General features: G+C 40.3%; 3 protein-coding genes across 4 annotated transcripts; 2 read left to right on the top strand and 1 right to left on the bottom strand.

The window, feature by feature from the left end:
* Window positions 1-212: 212 nt before the first annotated feature.
* LOC103314876 (uncharacterized) lies at window positions 213-5,863 on the top strand. Of its 2 annotated transcripts, none has more exons than XM_015979646.2 (15): window positions 213-337; window positions 393-653; window positions 702-937; window positions 986-1,104; window positions 1,150-1,426; window positions 1,473-1,586; window positions 1,635-1,882; window positions 1,928-2,348; window positions 2,396-2,458; window positions 2,497-2,579; window positions 2,628-2,716; window positions 2,765-3,206; window positions 3,255-3,749; window positions 4,736-5,440; window positions 5,492-5,863. In XM_015979646.2, exons 1-15 carry the CDS (start codon window positions 323-325, stop codon window positions 5,668-5,670), a joined length of 3,747 nt encoding a protein of 1,248 aa, XP_015835132.1. In that variant the 5' UTR covers window positions 213-322; the 3' UTR covers window positions 5,671-5,863. The 2 variants fall into 2 exon arrangements, with proteins under 2 accessions (XP_015835132.1, XP_015835135.1); XM_015979649.2 differs by having other exon boundaries at window positions 2,506-2,579.
* A 156-nt stretch (window positions 5,864-6,019) lies between these two features.
* Window positions 6,020-9,702, bottom strand: Lap1. The gene is made up of 7 exons (XM_966847.4): window positions 9,395-9,702; window positions 9,209-9,344; window positions 8,870-9,165; window positions 8,403-8,823; window positions 7,252-7,451; window positions 6,513-7,205; window positions 6,020-6,466 (listed from the first exon to the last, which is right to left on the bottom strand). The coding sequence occupies exons 1-7, from the start codon at window positions 9,539-9,541 to the stop codon at window positions 6,281-6,283; spliced, it is 2,079 nt and encodes a 692-aa protein (XP_971940.1). The 5' UTR covers window positions 9,542-9,702; the 3' UTR covers window positions 6,020-6,280.
* Window positions 9,703-12,649: 2,947 nt separating this feature from the next.
* Window positions 12,650-14,368, top strand: LOC660513 (uncharacterized protein). Its single transcript, XM_966738.5, has 2 exons — window positions 12,650-12,859; window positions 13,556-14,368. Exons 1-2 carry the CDS (start codon window positions 12,813-12,815, stop codon window positions 14,157-14,159), a joined length of 651 nt encoding a protein of 216 aa, XP_971831.1. The 5' UTR covers window positions 12,650-12,812; the 3' UTR covers window positions 14,160-14,368.
* Window positions 14,369-16,287: the final 1,919 nt, after the last annotated feature.

Genomic DNA, 16,287 nt, shown 5'->3' on the forward strand with positions numbered 1-16,287 from the left:
ATGAATCGATCGGGCACTCAACCCGGCCACTGGCACGACTTTTCCTCCACTCGGGGCCCATCACTGTGTGATAAAACGACCAAATAGGAAAATCACTCAAATTTCGTCAACTTTTGAATTGCGAGCCGAGCAGTGGCTGGCGACGGTGGGGACACCTCCTCGCCGACGCTCAAAGCTGTGCAGGTTTCTACCGTCGGTTTTTTGTAATTCCGGGTTGGGAAAAAATGTTTTTTGGTGAAAATTTGATTTATCCGGGTGTTTGCGCCCGTGGTCCGGTTTGGCGAAGGGCCGTGGCGCTGTTTTGAATTTCTGGAATGGTTTCATGGAGTCGTTTGCGGTTTGACATTTGACAATATCTCCATTTGCTGGCTATTTTTGTGCTGTGACCGTAGTTTGCCATAAAAGCAAAAATTGAATTGTGGCTGAAATACCTGGTGGGAAGTGGTGGTTTAACCATGAGTGTGTCGGGTTCTCTTGAGTATCTCATGATAAAGCAGACTTGTCGGTTCTTCGCTTACAAGTTTGAAATGGGCTCAAGTCAATCGCCCCAAGACGCATCGGACATCTACTCATTCGAGTTTTTAAAGGCCTTATACGACCGCCCGAGGGACAACATTAATAGGATAATTAAGGCGAGCTTCGGGGGCGAGAATGTGCGACCACAGCTCGGGAATTAACCCCACTGACTGTGTTTCTTGCAGGGCGACAGCGAAGCTGTCAAGGCAAACGACGAAAACTATACCCTAATCGAAAAGAGGGTGCTGTTAGACTTCTTCAAGAAAGTGGTCGATATGAAGTCACAACCGGCCAAGCAGTGGACAGATTTGCAGCACTACTTGTGCTTCATTTATAGGTATTGCATGACCACGGACCCGGACCCGGTGCAGGAGGCGCTCTCGCCCTATTTCATAGCCGACATGAGGAGCATCGTTTGCAGGTGCCACGCCACCCCGTCCAGCAACCGCCCCTAATCGTTTTCTTTCAGTCTGATGGAGGAAGACCAGATCCAACTTTGCCTTAGATTATTTTCCCTTGTGCGAGAATACACCGTTTTTGCTCACAAGCAACACCAAAAAATCGCAAGCGTGGAGGCTTCCATTGAAAGTAAGCCCACGCCGTTGTACCCACATTTACAAAATCAATTTTTAGGCTTGTTCTACTACTACGAGGCGTTTCTGTCCGCAACTAAAAACCTGTGCAAGATTTTCCCCGAGTTGGAGCAACTCCTAATCAACACCTACAAGTTGGGCTGGCTTGACTTTAACACCTCGATTTTTATGTACTATTTTTACGAAACGCCCTACGTCCAAGACATGGTGCGCAAATTCGAAATGATCAAAGACAACGTCTCGATTAAAGCGGCCGGGATTTACACCGTTTTAACCGAACTGCGCAAGCTGTGGAGGTCGCAAATGTTGGGAATTAAGTAAGTTGGGTTCGTTTGGTTGATTCGAGACTCACTTGCTTTGTAGCAGCGTTATTGCCAACAAACTTGGCGCTAGGTTTAAAGGCCTGGATGATAAGATGATGGCGAGTCATAAACGCGTCTTAGCGAAGAACTTTTGGATAGATCGGACGGCAAAAGAGTACGATTTTTTACTGTTTTAAGGCCTGATTTTTACGTCCATTTGTAGGAAAGCAATGCAGGACGTGAGACTCTTCGACTGCCAATTGTTCACACTTGTGGGGAACAAAAACCTGCCTATGCCCGACCCGACTTTGGACGAGTCAGGCCAATGCATCTGCGAGGACTGCTTAATAATCAAATACAAGTCACTGCTTGAAAATACTCAGAACAAAATCGCCTCCGAGTGCATGAAAGTCTCTTGCAGATTCTGCCGCCAACAAGTCGATTTAGAGCACTTCCAACAGCACGTCAACGGTAACCCAGTCGATTCAATCACTGTCCCTTGACTGCGTTTTTCAGGCCGTGCTGTGGCGGAACTCGACGGCAACAACTGTAAAAATCTCTCGCGGATCATCTCCGACAACATCGATATCGTCAAACTCGGAATATCAGGCTCGCGGAAAAACGGGGCGCACCAAAACGACTCACTCATATCAAAGTCTCTCAAACGACACGAAAACACCAACGGAGAAATTTCCAAAGATCCGTGCCCCAAACTCGCCAACGAACCCCCACTCTTCAAACACAACATTTTCGAAGACGAGGACGAAGATATCGATGTTACGGAGTTAGCGTTCCCGGGACTAGAAATCACGAAAATGTCGCGTAAAACGTTTTACAATTTTCTGAAACACAGGTTTGCCTTGCCTCGTAATGGCAAGGAGAACAAAGCTGAGACTAGTCCGAAAGTCGCGGAAAAAGCACCAGTTGTGCAAAATGCGTAAGTGATTTAACAATTATTGTTAAATTGTTAATTGTTTATTGAAGGGTCAAAAATACGCCGCCGAAACCCGAAGAAACGAAGGGGTCTGAGGTGGTCAAAAACTCGAAGTACGTATAGTATTGTTTTTTGTCTCCAACTCTAGTAGAATTTGCAGGAATACGAACAAAACTAACGGTAACACCTTCCCGTGCGGTCACAGTTGCAAACTTGAGGAGGAATTAAAATCAGGTGATTGTTTCAAGTCGCGAGCGACGTGTTGATAATTTTTTCTTCCAGAGTTTAAAAAAGCTTATCAGGACCAGTGCGACCACCACAAGGAGTCGAAGAAATGCGATTGCACTTTTTGCGAAGTGTTCGGGACAACGGTAAAAGTGTGAATAGTCCAATCGGTGGTTAAAATGAAGCATTTTCAGACTTCTCACGTTCACAAAACGAACGAAACCCGGAACAGGTTACGAATCAGATTGAACCAGAGGAATGAAAGCGGTAGCGCGAAGAACAAGAAAACCGCTCCGAAAGCGAGCGCGACCAAGGTGGAATCACCGGCTGGGCCTTCGAAACAAAACCAATCGAGCGAAGGGACGACTCCGACCAATGAAGAAACGAACTCCAATCCGTTAATGAACGACATTCACGGACTCCTCAACTATATCGAGGGCAACACGAATGTGGACAAAGTGGCTTTGGCGGAGAAGAAAGCGGCGAAGAAGGCCAGGCAAAGGCACAAAAAAGAGGAGGAACGGTTGAAGCTTGAGGAGGAGGAACGGAAGCGAGTTGAGGAGGAAAAACGCAAAGCTGAGGAGCGACTCCGGAATGAGGAGTTAGCAAGACAGCTTGCAGAAAAAGCGGCCAAAAGTAAGCACGTGTTGGTGACTCCTGACTCTATATTATTACATGTTTCAGACTCGAAGAAAGAAAATAAGAAGAAGAAACAGAAGAACAAAGGCAAGGACGGCAGTCCTGAGTTGGTCGAAGAGACAATTCCGGCCATGGTCACTATAAAACGTGTCGTCGAAAATGATAATGCACTGCCAACTGTTACTATCACCCTAAAGGGTTCGACGCCCGATCAAGACAAACTTTTATACACGCTAGTGAACGGCCATGATGGCAATAATGCTCAGTTAGAAGAGAACAAGAAGATTAAAAAGAACAAAGAACTCGTGGCGAAGACTGTTAATTTAGAAGTTGCAGCTAATCAGAAGAAGAAAAAGAACAAAAATGAAAAAAACAACCAGCCCGCTAATGCAGTTGTTACAAAAGAATTGCGAGTGACACTAGCCGTAGACCCTCCAAGTGATAAAAAGAACAAACAAACGAAGAAAACCGAAAATAAGAAAGACAAAATCAATAACAAGAACGGCGATATTAATATTCCCATGCTGAAACTGCCACCAGGTAGATAATAATTTTAAAACCTTCCCCTACATATACTATTTTATTTTCTTAATTACTGTGCCACTTTATTTCATGTTATCATTTTTTCTTAACGAATTTTTAAAACCAAATGCAGACTATTATTATCTAAATGGGTAATTAGACTATTCGCCATCGAAAATCGAGTAAGCAAGAGATGATTTACAACCCCACATAAAAAGTAACCACAAACAATTAAACCTAAACGTCAATATAATTTATTACTTTCTCTGACGATACTAACAGTTGTTTTATGTATTTTTTAGATTTGGAAAAAAGATTTTAGATATTTTAAATTTTCTTTACCTTCAAAACACAGTTTTAAGTCAATTTATCTGTTTAAATTTAGAAACAGAGCGCAATCAGTTACATAAACGGCTCTCTGTTCAACATACGACAATCACTTTTTTTGGTGAATTTAATAGTTTAACAGTTTAATATTTGTGTTTATTTATAATTATTATTATAATTATAAAAAAATTTCTGCGAAAGCAATGATTTGTTAAAGTTCACTGCTCATTAGGTGCCTAATAAATTAAATAAATAAAGAATAGACGTCATTAAAACTGTTCCAACGTTCTTAGGTGTTTTTTTTTTTGTAAACACAATAGCTATAACGCTAACTATTACATTTTTTTATTTATTTATTTTCATGATAGTGACTGTACATACAACGATTGTACGGGTGTACATAATTATTGAATATATAATCATTGAATCCATTAAAATTAAACCATTATTTATTATTCGTGTAACAAAAAAATCCAAGTAAGGTTACGAAATATTTAAAATCTGGGCTGTAAGCCATAAGCCATAAATATTGATAGCTGAACTAGAGTAGTAAAAATCTCAAGGAACTATTAGCATTGGCATAACGCCATCTGAGTTATTTTGACTTTTTTGGGCTTTACTACCGCTCCTTAAATATTTGCTCATCAATTCACTCTGTGTTTTATTAATTTTTTCAGGAATTACAATAACGAAGGTCGACGGCCCAATGACCGACCGGAATTACAAGGCCACGAACATCGAGAGCCCGCCTTACAGTTCGAACATCCCGGTGAGCAAATCGGGAGTGATAGTCGTAGACACGGAAAAACTAATAAAGCAATCAAACGTGACAACAAACGGCACCACAACCGCTAGCAAGAAAAACCGGCGAAAGCGCAACAAAAAACAACAGTTGCAGACCGCCCCCCAGACAGCCCCGAGCAAGCCGTCGATGGTGACTTTGAAAAACCCGATTTTCCAAAACATGCAGCCCCGCCACGAGCCGGAAATAATGCCGGACATGAGCGGCGGCCAGTGCCAACAAGCCTCGATTTTCAAAAACGAGAACGGGATGGTCACCATTCGGAGCTCCAGACTGCAACAAAGCCTCAACAGTGGGGCCCCCATGCCCAGCCTTTTGCCAGATCTGAAGCCGGTCCTGGGGCCCGAAGTCCCCACTAGCTACATGTCGTCGTGCAACTTCCCGGAGTTCTCCCGGATTTCGCCGTTCAACGCTCAAGAAATTCTGTCAGGCTTGCCGGGCATCGAGATCACGAAGGTGGACAAAAACGCGACACGGAGCGATCTAGACAGCAAGAAGGCGTGCCACACGGCGGAGGTCTCGATCATTCCGGCGAACAATTCCGACAAATTTAATTTTGATAAAGATGACTTGCATTATGGTAGGTTGTAATACATCGTTTTGAGGGTTTTATTGTTTGCGTTCGGTTTAGATAACGTTTTCACGCCGAAGGATATTCTGGAGGACGATATGGACGCCGACGAGCGGGAGCTGGAGGCCTTCAAGCGGTTCTGCCAGCAGTCCGTGCCGCCCAAGCGCAAGGAAAAAGTTGCTCATCTCAATGTTAAAGATATTGTTTTAAAGAAGAAAAACGAGAAAATAACGGCTTAGATTTAGGTTTTTTATCGGAAGCGCGGAGGACAATTTTATTTGGTTTACGTTTTATTGCTTCCTTTATTTATATCACTTTAAGAAATTCCCATGTGCAGATCTAATCTGAATGTTATTATTAGGAAAATGTGATTAATTTTTTCACCAAATTTTGATGTTTCTTTATTGCCAGACCAGTAAACTTTTAAAAAGAGCTCGGTTTTTAATTACACCATTGATTAACTGTTTCCAGATGTGTATTGCCATGAATGTCGTTCGAAAAATAATTTAGAAAATATCCTGCAGGTGGCGCAGTATTGGGGCAAAACGTTTCTAGTGGAAAATAGAGGGCGCACTCAATGAAACACGCTTTCAATTCAATCGTATAATTTATTTTAGAAATATAAAAAGACAATTTAGTCATAGAAAATTAGAGAGCTAATTATCATACGCTTGTACATAAATAAATAACAAATACTCTTGAGTTAATGTAACTTAAACTAAATCACAGCCTCTAGTTAAATGATCAAAAACGCAACTATGAGGTAACATAAACAATGTTAAATGCAAGTGAAACACTCTCCTCGCTAGGAGTATTAGGCATGCAACTAATCTAAAAAAATACTCTTTGTCAAGACACTTGTTTGCGCGAGACGGTTACAACCTTAACCGTCCCGATTTTTTGGTAAGCATATTCGTAAGCACTTTGCGAATCCATGACGGTGAAATCAACGTCATCGAAACTGAGTATTTTGTCCCCTGGAAACAACTTCTGATATGCAACGCCGGCCGGATGGACCTCATCGACATAAACACCCTAAAATTATCCGAATCAGAGTTAGAAAACCAGGCAAGAAACCTACATCAGCGTTCGCAACAACGTGAAAATCGCCCAAAACGCGATACCCCACCAGTTCCACCTCAATCACCTTGCAAATCTGGTGCGCTCCAAAAGGCCACTTCGGTTTCTTACCCTCGTCGTAAAACTCCTGCATTTGCTCCCGGTTTTTGGCCAACTTGGGCGTCGGATGGTGGATATTCGCCGGCTGTTGTTGGCTGAACTGCTTGGGTTGGTCGTGCGGGCTGGGCGGGCAAATCTGCGCGAACAAGTGGGCGTTCTTCGAATACGCGGCTGCAATGTGATACGGCGGCGGTTGCTTCGGAAGCTCCTCCTCCTTCGCCGCCTTATAAACCACCGCGGTTTCGCTATTCTCCGGCTCTTTGTCCAATAAACTGGACTGGGACACGGACAAATCGCCCGAAATGTGCGTCACTTTGGCCTCCTTGATCTCCGAGATGTTCGGGGGCTGGCTTTCGGGGGCCTCGCCCCCGCGCAGGATGTTGCGCAAACGGCGCAGTTCCTTGTGGTGGGGCGTGGGGGTGCGGCTTAGGGAGGCCTCGGTGGGGATGTTGTCCATGTTGAAGGTGATGTGGTAGCTCTGGGTGCTGATAGGGAGGTGCACCGGGGGCGGGGCCTCCGGGAGGGGCACTTGCGGGAACAGGACTGAGGTCAGGACGACTTGGCCGTCGGGGAGTTGCTCGTTTTGTAAATGGATCTAAAATAATGGATTAAAATTTAAAAATCGCAAAGTGGGCGGGTACCAAAGGCTGCGTCTGGTTGGGTGTCAGCCAAAGTGCTTTCAAATTCGTTAGTTTTGATACTGTTATCGGTAAATATTCCAATTTGTTGCCGATGAGGCCCAAAGTTGTGAGCTTTTGTAAATGACCCACTTCGTCCGGTAGGCGGTGTAAGTAGTTGTTGTGGACGTTTAAAATCGTGAGGGAGCAGCAACTTCCGATTTCTGCAAAACGGTGGAAAATACAGTGGAGTCCGGGTATAACGAACCAAATTTGCAATTTCGTTTTTACGTTAAAACGAACTTTTAACCCAATTTTGTGGAATATATTGGAGCGGATAATGATAAAGCAACAAGACAGTGTTAATTGATAAACAAATTATTGAATTACTATTTTTTTTAACCAGAAAAACCGTGTTTTTAACTTATTGTGCAAAATAATACTTTATGATTTCTTATAGTTTTCGAAATAATCCCCAAAAAACGGATTTTACTTTGTAATTTTCATCGTTAATCAAGTAGGTCTTGCAAATTAGTCAAACTACAATATTTTATTTAGTTATTAGCTGATTCATTATTAAATAAGCAGTAAAAAATATTTAATTAAGGTTTATTATACCTTAGTGAATTATGTAAAATAACTCAGTCACTCTGCCATCAAGTATTGAACTTCTTGAATAAAAATGGTAAACAAATCGAATATTTCTTTTAATTAATAGCGCTATTTTATCGTATTTTTCGAAATTTTAATAAAGAAATGAAAATAATGAGCTAAAATTCCCTTTTTTGAGATAATTTCAAAAACTATAAGACATAGATATAATTGATAAGTCTATAAAAATTGACGTTCTTTTGTTTCCAAAAAAAACAGGGTCATATTCAAAAAATTATAATAGCGTTGCAATTTGTCAGTTGACAACCCTGAAGGTTTTAAAGGACCCTTCAAACCTTTGTCTATTACACTTAAAAAGAATTTTTCACTTATTGTAAACGGTTCAAGAGCTGTGATATTTTAAATGAACCTCTGCAAGAAAAGTGACATACGTAAAAAATCGTGACAGATATGTACTAGCAACCAGGATATATTTTACTCAGTTTGAAAAGGAGAATTCAAAATTGTAAAGTTTCAAATGTAAACCCCAAGAAGTTCGTTATAAGCGGTGATTGATTTATCACCTGGTGGTAACTGTTCCAGCTTGTTATCCGAAAGTATGAGAGTTGCCAATTTGCGCAAATGCCCGATTCCAGACGGAAGTTTAATGATGAAGTTATTCTGCAAGTTGAGTTCTTCCAGATTTGTGAGTTTGCTAATCGTGTTTGGCAGTTCCTCTAAATTATTCGATTCGAGTTTTAATACTTGTAGATTGCGTAAATTTCCTATAGCTTTTGGCAACACAGAGATTTGATTAAAGCTTAAAATTAAGTTCGTTATTTTAGTCCATTGACCTATTTCTTTTGGTATGGTTTGTAGATTATTGTAGGAAGCATCGAAGTCGTTCATTTTTTTCAAATGCGTGATTGACGGTGACAGTTTCGTGATATTGTTACCGTTGATCCACAACTCAGTCAAGTTACCGTGAGATTCACAAACTTCAGTCTAAAAACACAAAATGAGTTACGTAACGTGATCCTCTATTAATTACCAATTGGGACAAGTTATTGTCGCTAACGTCAAGTCTTTGTAAATTGGTTAGTCTCCTGATAGACTTAGGCAATTCTCGCAAGCTATTATCCCTTAACTCTAGGATTCTAAGGTTGGAAAGACGTCCAATATTGGCAGGCACATAATCAATTCCTGTATCGTTCAAGCACAGCTGTTGCAAATTAATCAGGCTCATTATGGCTTCGGGCACCTTCCCCAAGTCATTCATGCTCAAGTCGAGTATCGTCAGCTTGTTCAGTTTGTCAATGTTCGGCGAAACTCCCTCCAAAACCAGCGCTGGAAAAACGCCTGATTTGACGCCTCACGCGGCCCAACTTACCATTTTTACTGAAAATTAGGACTTGCAGGCTGTTCAGCTTCGAAATGAGCGGCGGAATGGACCTGATTTCGTTGTCGCTGACGTTTAGATACCTCAGATCTATGCATTGGAACAGCTGAGGCGAAAGATCCTTCAACTGCAAGGGAAGAAGCTTGTGAAACCCCGACTGCCAGGCGACTCACCCACTTTATTCCCCTCAAGATGCAGCACTTCTAGAGTCGGGGAGTTGTTGTAGACATCGACAGGCACTTCGGAAATCCCACAACGAGAATAGTCTAACTCTACTATCTTTTCCTGGTTAGTGCTACATTTATAACAAAGGAAGAAACTCATTTTATAGCCACACTGGTCATACTTTTCATCTCCAATTCATCTTTCCGAATTTATGAGGTTACATTTTTAAAAATAAAACATTTCTGATCATTTGGACCAGGCCCATGGCACGGACTGTTTAGCCAGGCTGGCAAACGTGAGAATTAGTGACTCGCCGTACCAACCGCCGTCACCGGCGCGCTATTCGGATGACTGAGACTCTGAATCATTTGATTTGATTTAAAAGAATCGGGAATGAATGCCAGCTGCAATTTTGTTTTGCCTCTAAAAATACCGACTTATATTTATCGAGCGAACGCGGGGCGTCGTAAATTCAAACGCGGAAATTTCGGCTAATTATAACAATAAATAATGCAAGTGCAAGACGTGAAAACCCTGACGCGGCCGTTTCCGGGAAGGAATTTGGCCAAAAACTATGAATAGCACCGGCTTGATGCTTCTCTATTTTGGGGCTAAATATAGGCACTTGGGCTAATTTTAAACCACAGTTCTATGTTTTGATTATCTCAACTGGAACAACAATAATAGGGGATCCCAGAGTCAAAGTCCCTATTATTGTTATTATTTTGTAGCGCACTTTTATTAAATCGAGAGAATAAAACAAAGTCCACGTCCGCAGATACTTATCGGTTTTCGAGAATCTGACTTTGAACATGTCTGGTGATGTGAGCTAACTTTTAATCGAGCGCTTGGTGCATTTAAAAATTTGGTCCACATAACTTTTTTAAATTAATTATGCCTAATTACGATTTAATTAGTGTTTGGCAAGTCGATTGTGAGATTAGATAAGAGGAACAAAAAGTAATGTTTATTTATAAGTGATACAAATGATAATGACTTGAACCCGGTTCCTATTAAAAAAATAAATAAAATTTCCGATCATTTCGATGGGCGTGCGATTCAGCTGATAATAGAGTGACTTATCGAACAATATTTGTGTAGACTTTGAGTCTGAAGGTGTGTGACAATGAAATTTGAAATTGCTTTTAGGTCATTGGAAAGTTGAAAATTTGTAACGGACTTGCTATTCATCATCACTTTCTCGTTTTGAGCATTTCTCTAGTATTTGTTTACTGCTAAACATTATCCAAAGTTGCGTCCTCATTTAAAATTCGGGTCGTTATCTTCGTGATTTTTCCACACTGGTAATTGCACCAGCTGAAGAAGTGACGGAAAACTACAGCTGGAATTTCGTGTTCGTAATTACTTTAGCTTTATTCTAGAAAACTATAACTTTTCCAAAATTCTTTCAGAAAATACAGATTGAACGAATCAAAATATAATTTCTTATTTTTGCGTATTTTTTTATTAAGGGCCGCAGTCCTTGTTAAGTACTAAAAATACAAAATTAGGGCTTGTTTTGGGATTTTCTGAAACAATCTTTGAAATAAGAAGGTTTTTCTTTAACAAACTGACCTATCAAATTTCCTAGTAAAAAACAAGATTGTTGTAAAAGTAACAATCTTTTTTTAAATATCTAACACCCATTGAGAAATAAGCTGAAACAATTTGAATATAAGAAATAATTTTATTATTGTGAATATGGAATATAGGTAAACAATTTTACTAACTAAGTCTGCAACTTTTTGCATAAATTGTCATTTTTTATAAAACGGTGTTTCGTTAAATCGGAGGAAATCAGCCAAAAAATGTATTTTTTTAAGTCGGCGCCCATGCCGGCAATTACCTTCACGTGCATCGCAGAAATCGCGCACCTGCCCCGGTTTTCTTTCGCGGAATTTGCTTGTTTATAATTGGAAAAATACCATTTTTTGAGCGACCGCATAAATCTCGCATAAACACTTGCAAATGAATTTGTTTATAATAAACAGCGCACTTTTCCAGTATTGATTTCCATTGATCTGGTTCTGGAATTTATCAGGCTTCGGGCGGGTTTTTACCATTAACCATTATTAGGAAAAAACCCGCAACCCGACACCAGTTGAATGCACCCAAAAATGATTTTTTCGGTTTTAATTGCAAGACATGTTGCGATTTTTTGCAATTAACCATGCTCGAGATACAAGTCTGCATTTGTAACCCGTTTGTTACGTTAAAAATCCCGTACCTGCTGATTTAGACGAGCAAAATTGCGTCCTTCAACTTTTAGGATCGGGCAAGTGTCTTATGAAGTCCTTCGCGCAAGGTTACAGAAAGGGGAGTTTAATAATTTCGTCTGGTTTTTGGAAAAAATGATCAAGTGGAGGACGGACAAGGCGGTTTTTTGCACGTTTGGCGATGGTTTTTGCCAAATTTGACGCTAATTACGTGGGTATGGTAATAGTGTCAGAAGTCAAGGCATCAATACAATGCGTGACGTCTAAACAAACCAGCGGAAATCCAATCGAAAATTTCCCAACTTTGATTTGTTTTGTGCGATTATGCTAATCGGGCACAAAACCAGCGACTACAGTTATTGCGGGCACGGGGAAGTAAAACTGCTCAAGTTTACTATCAGTAATGGATTGTTTTTATTGCATATTTTTAAACAAATTAAGTCTGACCCCTGCAAGTTCGTGATTATGTAAAAGTGTCATTATGGTGGAAAATTAATAATTCTTATCAAGCCAAACAATGGTTGGATGGTACGTATGTATGGTAATGATACATTTCCATCCATTGTTCCCTTCTTTATGCATATTAAAATTTTATTGGAATGTGGACGATATCCGTTCTAATTAAATTAAGCCGCTCTTGTTGAATTAATCAATCGACACTGACTGTTTTCCCAGAAATTATCGGACGATTCTGATGAAATAGATGTTATTGTGCTATTTTGCAATTTACAAAATCGAAAAATGCGCCTAAATCTGGCCGTCCAATCAGGGCGCAGCAATGTGGAAACCACCAATGGTACACCGGCATTATGGTCTGACTCTTGGGGCTCTAGATCAGGCGATTGCGGGCGATTTGTCCCCAATTCCCAAACAGCCGAAAAAACAAACCCGGGGCTGTTCCCGCCCCGCGGGTCCCTCCCGTGGGTGCAAACGCACCAAAGGTGAACTCCTCGCAGCTATCGTTTGTGTTTGAATAGTTTTTTGAATAAAATCAGAGATCACGACCTCTGTACGTCGATACTACCGTCACGCCTTCTCCAGAGCCCCACTCCTGTCATCAGTCATCCTCATATAAAACTCTAATGTGAGTGTGGAGTGCCGTAGTAAAGCGCGAGGACTAACTCAAATTCTCAATTCGAAGAATTGAGCAGTTTGTTGTTGTGTTTTGTGAATTTTGGTTTGGTTTTGTGACAGTTGGGCTAACAATACTCGAAATGAATTCCTATGCAGATAATATCACAGCAAGCTTGGAAAACAGCAGGTAGGTTGATTGCGCCAATTGGGGTAGTTGCCCATTTTTCCGACCCCCACAAATGTTCAGTTTGGTGGGTGAAAGCTACCATTAGTTCATTTCAAATTCCACCTGCCACTGCTTCAGATATTATGCAATGGTTAAGTGTGTCACACTTCATAAACAACTCGATTTTTGACGAAATTTTGTATCCTTTACGTGGAAAAATCATGCAACACTATCACCGGTTTGTCATTCTTTCACTAGCATTGCAACAATTTCTTAATAACTAAAGGAAAGAAAGTATTTTTAAACCTACTACTCAATTGAAATCGTTCCAGAACTCGAAAGTCGAGGCGCTCCTCATTCAATTGTTCGGCAGGCTGATTCAATTCCAAAAAATAAATTGCTCATTGTTATTTAGGGCTCAATTGACTAAATCCTTCCTTGGAACACTTTTGATAAGATAACGGAATTATCAAGTGAGCAAAATTTTAAATCCCGTCGTGACATTTCGACAATTGGTGAATTTGGGTTTGTAAGGTTGGACGCAGTGCTAGTTTTTTGAGAAAAAAGAAACTCGTGAATTTGGAGAGAAAAACGTTCAAGCCGTTTGAGTTCCTTTTGCCATTTGTTTTTCGGCCTAAATCTGCATATATTGCATGAAGAGCGCGCCCCGGAGTCGGCCAAACGCTGGCGCTTTTTGCAGTTTGAGTTTGTTTGCAGAAACAGCCTTCGGCGCATCGCCCGCAACGACGACACGGAATTCTCGCACCAGAGCATTTTGAACCTGATGGAGAAGTTCGTGAAGACGGTGAACGCGATGGACGAGACAATCCTAGTGCCTTGCCGCCTGATGGACCTGAAGGTGGGGGACGAGAACGACCCGACGTGTCCCAAAAAGCATAACCAAAAGTCAAAACACGGTGTCCAAGAGCTGCTGAGTTCCGCCGATCTGTTCCAAATCTACAACATGCTGAACAGCGTGAAGGCCGATTTGCTGTGGGGACAAGGACAGGCGGCCGAGGAGGCTCCGGCTCCGGCCCCGGCGGCGACAGTGGTCAAGGGACACGTGCGAAGACCGTCGACTGTCAGCGTAGCCTCGACGAATTCGTCGGCGTCGACGATCAGCGACTCCGAGTCGGACGCCGGGAACGAGAACGACTCCGGAATCGAGGAATCGCAGGAGTGTTTCGGGGATCGGACGGAACAAGTCGCGCAAAACTTCAGGAGGCATCTGGTGGGACTCACCCGGTCGCTGAAACAGATGACCGAAGCTGCCCAGTACCTCACTTCGCGTTATCAGCACGATATCGGAGGGCCAGTGTGACAAAGACCTCTTCGAAGCTCGAGGGGGAGGGTGTGCGTGGGGGATGCGTGAGTGGATGCATGGATGCGTGGACTGTATTTAAAAGAGTGATATTCTCAACGTTTGTGTTGCTCCTTGATTGTTATTAATTATTATATTTATTTTAGTGAGAGTTACTTGTATACCTCTGGATAAGTAAAGGAAATTAAATACATTATTTAATTTAAAAATGATTTTATTCACGGTCCTTATTACATCATCAGCTGATCCTTCCACGAAAAAGAGCATACATTATTCCATTATTCCTTTGTTTTCAAATTGTTACATAACAGGAAGTTCACTCGCATTGACAACATATTTACATTTTACAAACGAAATTGCAAACAATTGGTTCCAAAACATTAATTCAAAATTAAGCGAATTAAAGATTCTTTATTAAACAAATACGTACATAATTGGAAAATCAAATTAATTAACTATGCATGTACATCAAAACGTTGTCTTATTGACTTGACTTATTCTCACCCGAGGATGACCACTCATGTGTCATGTGACTTTTGGAAATGGGAAGGTGGATTTTGCAGTAAACAAGAAGACGATATTCTTTCTAAAAGTCTCAGTTTTCTGTTCGGAATTAAATATAATCTGGAAGAACTTCCTTGTTTTGCTTTTAAATGGTTTTTGTTTGTTTTGTAGAAAAAATACGCAATTATTTATTCCAGGTAAGTAATACAAAGTGTAAGAAAATATTTACGAATATGTAATTATATCGAAATAAAATACCTAGGACAGGTTTACTGAATATTTAATTACAATCAATTTTTAGTTTGCTTTTTTAAACTGGCCCTTACACAATAATAGCGATTTATACACCAAGAGAATTATAAGGGTTTTAATACACGTGGACAAAGGGCCGCTCGGCCCGAGGGCAAAGTATATTCCCAACACCCAACAATTCCCGTGATACATAAATAATTTTATTTCTTACTAAAATAAATTTCAAAATGAAAATTAAGTCGGTGACATAATTAAATTTTCAGTTGAAAAAGTACAATTTGCTCAAAAATGCAAAAATAATGTCATATTAGATCATATTTGTGGTTTTTCGGTTTGGTTTAACAACCTTTTGCACAGAGAACTTAGTTTTAATTTTGCAATTTTTGGGCAGATTTTGAAAGGTGTTAATAAATGATAAATCTTTGGTTCAAAAATGAACTGATTGAGCAAAACAATCTAAAATATCATCAGTTTCGATCTCGTTTGGTGTGTTTTCAGTTAGTTTTACTGTAGTTTCTTTAAAAATATGCTTAAATATTGCCAAAAACGCCAAAATAAAATTTTATTTTTCGCATTTTCGAAATATGTAGATTTTTTTTGGAAAATAATTTGGGTTGTCACTGTTTGTTTTATATTTTTCATTTGGGATTGAAGCACTCGTGACCCACTTGGTGGGCCCGAGACAGGTCACAGCCTCTATCAAGAAAGAATTGACAAAGATTAATATTAGATGCGTCTCGAATCTCGATGCATTTAAATGTTGGAAAATTCCCACACGCGGCTCAATCCATAAAAGCTTAAGATAACAATGAACATATTTTAATTACATCTATCTTTGAAGTAGGCACTCAAACTAATTAACTTGAGAAGTGCGTTAAAATATTGGCTCTGACGCGTGAACAAATGTTTTTCAGGGATGACCTTACCTGTAAGGCTGTGGTAGATTAAGAAAATGCGTACTTTGTTGTTCTGTGTGTAAAGGGTGTAACTTCGGTGTTTTTGATTAGAGTCGTGACGTTAGTTTTCGATTAGGGAAAACAAACAGGAATGATAGTTTCGTGAAAATAAATATTTCGTGAGTGGTACACTTTCTCGCTGATAAGTTGATTACCCTGACGGGAAAAACGAACGAACTTTAAACTTTTCATTGATCGAATTTAATGTAAACAAATACATAACTTGTAAATATTTTCACGTTTGTACCTGCTTTAATAAATGAGTTTAACCTTTCTTGTGACTCTCTAATGTGATACATTTTCACGTCACGTAAACCCGAAACTGAAATAATCGTATTATCGTGCTTTCATAAGTTTTTATGAAAGCATGTAATTTCCGTTATTGCACTGAAAACTTGTATTTTTCAAGGATGGTT

This window comes from Tribolium castaneum, chromosome 10 (assembly GCF_031307605.1).
Source record: "Tribolium castaneum strain GA2 chromosome 10, icTriCast1.1, whole genome shotgun sequence".
NCBI classification, from domain to species: Eukaryota; Metazoa; Arthropoda; class Insecta; order Coleoptera; family Tenebrionidae; genus Tribolium; species Tribolium castaneum.

Coding starts and splice junctions, on each gene's coding strand:
- LOC103314876 (XM_015979646.2), top strand. Junction 1,427..1,472: donor TCGCAAATGTTGGGAATTAA/GTAAGTTGGGTT, acceptor CTTGCTTTGTAG/CAGCGTTATTGCCAACAAAC. Junction 2,717..2,764: donor GCGAAGTGTTCGGGACAACG/GTAAAAGTGTGA, acceptor AAGCATTTTCAG/ACTTCTCACGTTCACAAAAC.
- Lap1 (XM_966847.4), bottom strand. CDS start 9,541: ATGAGTTTCTTCCTTTGTTATAAATGTAGCACTAACCAGGAAAAGATA. Junction 9,345..9,394: donor TGCATCTTGAGGGGAATAAA/GTGGGTGAGTCG, acceptor CTTCCCTTGCAG/TTGAAGGATCTTTCGCCTCA. Junction 6,467..6,512: donor ACGTTGTTGCGAACGCTGAT/GTAGGTTTCTTG, acceptor GGATAATTTTAG/GGTGTTTATGTCGATGAGGT.
- LOC660513 (XM_966738.5), top strand. CDS start 12,813: ATGAATTCCTATGCAGATAATATCACAGCAAGCTTGGAAAACAGCAG. Junction 12,860..13,555: donor GCAAGCTTGGAAAACAGCAG/GTAGGTTGATTG, acceptor GTTTGTTTGCAG/AAACAGCCTTCGGCGCATCG.